This window comes from Lineus longissimus, chromosome 11 (genome assembly GCF_910592395.1).
Source record: "Lineus longissimus chromosome 11, tnLinLong1.2, whole genome shotgun sequence".
Classification (NCBI taxonomy): domain Eukaryota; kingdom Metazoa; phylum Nemertea; class Pilidiophora; order Heteronemertea; family Lineidae; genus Lineus; species Lineus longissimus.
Window position 1 is genome coordinate 9914680 of NC_088318.1, and position 7238 is coordinate 9921917.

The window sequence follows — 7238 nt, forward strand, 5'->3', positions numbered from 1 at the left end:
ATACATGTACAGTACAAGGCGAATGAAATTGTAAAAGCCATTGCCATAGAAAATCGGTAAGCTGCAACACCTCACTGCGAATGAAAATTAGGTGCAGGCACTTTGAGTAGAGTAATGTATCTTCCTTGAAAATCTACTGTAGTTTTGCATAGGACTTGGAATACTAGTTTGTTCTAGTAATGGAAGTCCACCTAGGACGGAGATTACTAGATTTTGGACCTACATTCCTAAGGAGTCACGGTCCAAGGACATTGGTTGCTAGTAACCTAAGTCCTAGGACTCCAGCTCCTAGCCGTCCAGGACCGTAGGACTTAGATTCCCAGGAGTTAGAGTCCGGCGGACTCCAGCTAGGTAGGTCGTGGGTTACTTTTACACCGGGTATACCACAATCTCCACTCGACCCTACCCGGGTGACCCGGTATAGCGCAACCTCCTAACAACATATCACGGACCAGCCCGGTATAACGCCAACTCCATCCAACCTTTCCCGGGCCGCTACGTAGCGCCCCGGGACAATGCTATCTCCAAACAATCTGTCCCGGAGCGCTACGTAGCGACCCGGGTCACTATCTAGGCCTATTTTACTGCTGGGGTAATTAGCGCTATCTATCAATGTGCACCGGGCCTAGAAATTCTTTGTGATTACGACCATTGTCATGGAGTTTTATCTTATTTTGTACCGGGAGTCGACCTTATGGACTGTAAGAGCCGTGGTGATGGACTTTTGTTCCACTTTGACCGTGGGTCGCAGATCATTTGATAGGGGCAGTACCGGTATTGGTGTTGGTAGACATATGCCGAATCCCAGAAATAATAAATCCCAATCCATTTAATAGACTGTACATGAAATGTCACAAGGTTTGAAACCAATTGTATCCAAGTCGGTATCCCATTTCAGACCAAGAAGTGATGCGTTGCTACTGTCATCAAGCACACCTTCATTTTTTGCAGTTTCTTTCAGTAGTTGGCTGTTTGTTGCCCATGATCTGAGATGGAAACCACCGGATTCTACCAACTGATTTGCTGAGTTGAAATAGTCTAGCGCATTCTGTTCATTTTCAACACCACTGATTACGTTGTCCACGTAAATGTTGGTGGAAATGTCTCTGGCGGTTTCAGAGTCATTTTCTTTTAGGTGTTTACGGATGACCGCGTTTAGTATGGCTGGGCTGGCGTTTGAACCGAATAGGACAGATGAGAACCTGTACACGATGAAGTCGCTCTCTGGTTCTTCGGGATGAGGCAACCAGAGGAACTTAGTGAAATCTCTATCTTGTTCATGTAGACCAACATGAAGAAATGCCTTCTCAATATCACTACTTAGTGCTATGGGATGAAGGCGGAAACGCATGATCATGCCTGTCAAATCATTGAGAAGTTCTGGGCCTTTTTGTAAACAATCATTCAAGCTTGGTGTGGTTGCGGATTTACAACTACAGTCGTAAACTATGCGAATGGGCGTGGTAGGCGAATCCTTCTTTACACAGCGATGCGGTAGATAATGACCCAATCGGTTGTCATCATTCAATACGCGTTCAATGAAGCCACGTTGTTCCTGTTCATTTATGATGCGGTCATAGATTTTGATGGTATCAGGTGGGAGGTGCCTAACCAATTTTCTAGTGCGCGCGTTGGCAACATTGAAGTTGGTCGGTAGGTGCGGGTGATCAGGTTTCCATGGTAGTCTGGAGAAATACTGTTTCTCACGTTTTTCAATGTTCTCAGCGCAAAATGTTTCAAAGTCATCGGAAGCTTCACAAGTTTGTTCACTAGGCCTAATGCCAATGCTTTCTAGATCCCATAATTTGGTTAAAGGATCAGTGTTTGCGGATTCGAGCGTTGGTGATGTAACCATCACTTGAAAACTTCTCACTTCCGTTGGGAAGGTTGCGGTGTCACGTGACGTAGGTCCAGACAAACGGTAACCAAGAGCGGACGAAACAGCGGTGGGGCCATCCCCTTTTAGCACGTGGTTTCCAACGAACTGCCAGTAGAAATCGGCGCCTATCAGAACTGAAATGCTAAGTGAGTTCTGAACTGTGATTGGCTGCGCTAATCTTAGGCCACGAATGTGCGGGAGGTTGAAAACGTCTGCAGTTACGCGGTTGTTCAACGGGGCGCATATGGTCGGCACAATTAATGCGTTGACTTTAATGTGAGATCCGCTTGTTGTTTCAACGTTCACAGCAGCGTATTTCACTTTCTGAGTGGTTGGTTCTGAACCAAAGGTTGCGATGTTTACGGTTTATATCTCCCCATCCGGCTTAAGTTGTAACTGGTCGGCCAACTCTGACGTAACGAAGGATTTAGTTGAGCCCTCATCAAATAGAATATTGGTTCTAGTGGAGGATAGATTGGATTTTATGTTCGCACATGCGGTTTTTAGGAGGATTGAGTTCAGGGTCTGTGCACCATCTGGTGTTGCCACGGTGTTTGTATGGACTTGGTTGGCGGGTTTCGCGTTAGTGGCTGGCTTATCAGCGAATTTTGATGGAGTCGGCGGATTAGCGAAAAGGGTAGCGTGGTGAAGCGTAGTGTGATGCTTTCCGGAACACATGCGGCATTTAAAATGCGACTCACAATGGCGGGATATGTGTTTGCTACTGAAACAATTCCAACACAAGCGCTCTTTCTTAACGATATCCAAGCGCGTATTATGGTCTTTAACCCTTTGGCAATCAAGCGCGCGGTGATTTCCCTTGCAAAACACACAGGGCCTTCGAGGTTGCGATTTCGCGTCACTTGCGTTGGTGAGAAGTGCTTGGGCGGATGCGGTTCTGGGGGCGCTGAAATCAGAGTAATCATGCACACTTGAATTAGATTGACTAACACAACTTATATCACCTCGCTTTCCTGCTCGCATGGCCGATATCTCCTTACGAATTGCTTCACGTAACTCCTTCAGTGTCCAGTTGTCTGAACCGTGATCCCTAGAAATATTCCTCAGAAGTTCCTCGGGTAGTTTCTCGGTAATGATGGGAATCAGGAGTTCCCCGTATGTTGATTCTGGGCGTCCGATAGCCTGCAGTCCCCGACATTGTCGTGGTCTCGACATTGTCGTGGAAGGTCTGTAGAGATGAAATGGTCTCCGTTGGTGACGGCAGAGACCATAAGGCTTTCATGTAGGCGTTGCGTAACTTGTGCTGTTGTCCATACCTTTCCTTCAAAATCTCCATGGCGTTGGTGTAATTGTCACTAGTCAGGGGAAGCCCCTCGATAACGAGAGCCGCCTCACCCTTCAGCTGGGCACGGAGACATTGGAACTTCTGGATATTCTCCAATGCTGAATTCTTGTCAATGGCAGCTTCAAACGAATTTATGAAGCTTTGCCATCGTAGAATGTCCCCTTCGAACGTGATCAGTTGTAATTTCGGCAAATTGACAGTTTTTGGTTTATGCGACGTAAATGATGTTGTACTTACGGCTGCGCCGGAGGCAACACTCAGTGAAGTATCCACGTTCGTCTGTGGTCGATTTCGTTCAAGAAGCACTTAAAGGCCATATATCAAGGTTTTTTGCCATTTTCTGCTGTAAGACGATTTCAAAAGTGTACCTAACACTTTATACAATACAGAAAACCAAATGCAATTAGCTCCATCCATTTTGAAGATATAGCCAATTATGTGTTTGACAACTTGATTACCTAATCAGGCTAGCAACTGGCTTGTTAGAGCCAGGCGGCGGGTTCAGCAAAAGTTGTGATGTAGATCAGGTTATCTGTACATGTCATGCAATCATAAAAGCAGGAGGGCCTTAATTAATTATGCACACCTGGAAGTAATGTGTTTCATTCACTATGGTGTATTGTGTGGCTCCGAATTGTGTCAAGGATAGCACAAAGAACAATCGAATGACGGATGGGACCCATTTTCATGAATTTCCAAAGCCAGTTGAACGAGAGAGGAGGAAGCTGTGGATTCGGAAGTGCAAACGTTTGGAGTGTTGGAAGCCTGGGCCTTCGGCCAAACTTTGCAGTGATCACTTTATCGATACGGATTATCACACGAAGCCGGATATCTGCATCCAACTGAATATTAAATGCCACTTGTTAAAAACAGCTGTTCCAACCATGTCAATTGCATTTAATGCCCGAGGCTGCTGAGGTCGGTTGTTATACATAATGTGTAGGCCCTATTGGGGCCTGTGATACCGCATAGTGTCTTCTTGTGTTCCAGCCATAGCAAGGTGACAGCGACACAGGTCAGTGTCAGTGACAGCCACTGTCAATGACAGATTATTGTCATCTGACATCTAGGCCTATCTAACGTTGCACGGCATTATATGGTCACGTCAAGATGATTGTGCATAATACCGTCACTTTTCAATAGTAGTTCAGCGTCATGACATAACTGGCGATACAACACTGACGAGGCGAAACAATATTGTGCAACATTAGTCTGTTCAAAAATCATACATGTTATGCATCTGCAACCGTCTATCAATGTCTTCTTTGCTATATCGGCAGGTCTGCCATGCAAATTGATTAACCACAAATTCTAATCACTTTCGTCCGAATGATCACTCTCATTATGATCTAGTGATATTAATGGCTCGAACATGTACGGCTCAACGTTTAAATATCCTTCTGTATCGACCAAAACATCCTCAAATTCACTGCTCTCACTCTCTGAACTGTATGCGGAAGCCATCTTGCTTTGTTCTGACTGACCTGATCTACGTCATCAAAAAATCCCTAGCGGCCACATGTGGAACTAATCTAAAGTTGTGTGTGGTGGGAAATTCAAATAGTTTAAAATTGAAAATTGAAATAACTAAATAATGACTTTATTATTAGAATTTTTTTAATGTCTGGGATCTTGTTTTTTTAACCCTCAACATATTTCATGAGTATCAAGCATGTTTTCAAACCTTGATATATGGCCTTTAAAGGGAAGGGCCCGCCAAAAAATGGGGAGTTTTGGACGGCCCGGTCAAAACCTTAGGCGGGAATAAGGTTTCATTGATAAATATAAGGAGTTTCAAGGCCCCCAAATTACTTGTAAGGTTCAATAGATACTGGCCTTTCATTGGTTTACCGTTTGCGTATCATTTACATACTCTCATCTTGAAAAATATGACAATATTTACGACAGCTAGGTCACTTGGCTGGAATGGCCCCATCTCCTCTTCACTCGTGTTCATTGCCGGCAATTCTGGCAAATATCTTGAGTCGTCATGGTTGTCAAACAAGTCTTGGATAATATGCTGCTCCATTTCTTCTGTACTGTTCGGATCAGGGGCCTCGCTCTCCACCGGCCCAGAATCCACCGGCGACTCGAAATATTTTCCATTTTCTCCTCTCTCCAACTCACCACTATCGCTATTGACTGCGTAACATACACTAACATTCTTTCGCTATCATTGCTAACTTCATTTACTGGAACACTGGCCTCTTTGTAGCCGATTATGTAACCCATAGTGGAAACACCTGACAGCGCCGCCCGGCACGATACACGTGCTACTGGCATATTTATAACTAGTAAATAAGGTTGTAAAAATATGCAAATGAGATGCCGTATATGGAAACCATGACGTCACTAAGCAGTGCTTATTTCTGCTACGGGTGGCGCTGTTGCTTGCTTCTGGAGGCGCTATTCAACCTCTTTAATGTCCTCGTTTATTCGAATCACATAATCATCAGACTCTTCGAATACAGTACCATAGTCCTCGGTGCCGAGCAGTTTGTCCAATATCTTCTCGTGTATTCCTTCAATCACTTCGAGTATAGTGGTCACAATTTCGATTGTCGCCTCTAACAAGTCTGCCTCTGTATCTGAAAGTTCCGGTTTGTCACAAATTACCCTTCCTTTGGCAATTTTTTTGTCTAGTTGAGCGCGACGGCTCTGCACTTTTTGCTTTAACTTATCCATCACAAAATCGACAGTAGATCCTGGTCACGGCACCAATGTGCGCCATGGTGGCACAAAGAGTAAGATCTTATGGAAAGATAATGAATAAGTTCATGCAAGGAATGAAGTGAACGCCATGGTTCCAAAAACGTGACTAACTATAATTCATAAAACAAGACAAAAGGTTATAATAATATTACAAACAATTAACATGATTGGTCAATATTAAAGAGGGTGTGATCGTATAGTGATAAAGATTAAGGAAGCTGTCAATCATGACATGAGTGGAGGATTAATACATTATACAAGATAAGTGATGGGCACCAGTTACCACAGTATACATAGTAGGCTACCTCTGCAAGTTGAACATCACAGACATCTGCGAGTTGAACATCTGCACAGCCATGCCGAAGGCCTCTAAAAAATGTTCCGACGGTCGAACGCGACGAAGCTTCAATGAATTAGAGAAGCAGTTCCTAATGAATCTTGTGCAAAAGGAAAAGAGTATTCTGGACTTGAAAGAAAATACGAGCAAAGTTACAAGCAGAAAAAACCAGGCGTGGGATAGGATTGTCAAAAAGTTCAATGAGCACCCATCAATAAAGAAAGGGGAAACAGAGTGCAGTACCACACAGCTGAAGAAGGTCCTTGAGCACTTGAAAGCAAAGGGCAAAAAAGACGTCGCCCAGGAGAAGAAAACTCGCAACCGGACAGGAGGGGGAGGGGGCGTGGAGAAAGACACTGTCGCCGATGATCTGTCGCATATGGTTGCATCCTATTGTAGTGAAGTGTTGACTGCTACATCCTCCAAACAGCAATTCTAAAATACCTTGGTACCGTAAAGTCAACTTTTAAATGGAAAATGCATAAGCCTCGTTCTGAGAGCGGAGTGTTTTGGACACGCAACCAAGATGCTCTACCAAAGTTCCCTCGGGTTGCACTAAAATGTGGAACCATGCACACGTCACGTCAATGGAATTTCAGCTCACTTCAGAAGTTTGAGGCTCTCAAAACACTGCTTCAAACACAAATCAGTCAAGGAAGCATCAACCACCCTAAGTTTTTTAATGAGCACTACACATATTTGCCGAGAAAAACGCTCCAAATAGCCCATTTGCGCGGATTTTAGCATCACTTGAGCGAGCCGATGCGGACTTCCTATGCGCGCTGTACAAAATGTACATGTCTCATTTTCTGTAACGTTGCCGTAACATAATGTAAACAATGGCGCTACCGGCGCTCCGGCCGGGCCGGCGATGGATAGAATTTTCCAAATTCGCACATATTCAAGATATTTTCGTGGCCTATCTTTTTAAGTTTGAGGTATTTTAGAATAGAAATTGAACCCTCGGCTTCGGACCTTGGTTGAGTTACCAAGACACTCTCGGG

At 44.4% G+C, this 7238-nt stretch overlaps 2 protein-coding genes across 2 annotated transcripts; both read right to left on the bottom strand.

The window, feature by feature from the left end:
* Positions 1-829: 829 nt before the first annotated feature.
* On the bottom strand, positions 830-1855 carry LOC135495262 (uncharacterized). The gene has a single exon (XM_064783726.1). The coding sequence runs from the start codon at positions 1853-1855 to the stop codon at positions 830-832; it is 1026 nt and encodes a 341-aa protein (XP_064639796.1).
* Positions 1856-2930: 1075 nt separating this feature from the next.
* LOC135495263 (uncharacterized) lies at positions 2931-5870 on the bottom strand. Its single transcript, XM_064783727.1, has 2 exons — positions 5601-5870; positions 2931-3464 (listed from the first exon to the last, which is right to left on the bottom strand). The coding sequence occupies exons 1-2, from the start codon at positions 5868-5870 to the stop codon at positions 2931-2933; spliced, it is 804 nt and encodes a 267-aa protein (XP_064639797.1).
* Positions 5871-7238: the final 1368 nt, after the last annotated feature.

Excerpts from the sequence above, each read along its gene's own strand:
- LOC135495262 (XM_064783726.1), bottom strand. The coding sequence starts at position 1,855 with ATGGTTACATCACCAACGCTCGAATCCGCAAACACTGATCCTTTAACC.
- LOC135495263 (XM_064783727.1), bottom strand. The coding sequence starts at position 5,870 with ATGGATAAGTTAAAGCAAAAAGTGCAGAGCCGTCGCGCTCAACTAGAC. Across the intron at positions 3,465-5,600 it reads TAAACGAGGACATTAAAGAG|ACGAACGTGGATACTTCACT; the intron begins GTTGAATAGCGC and ends AATCGACCACAG.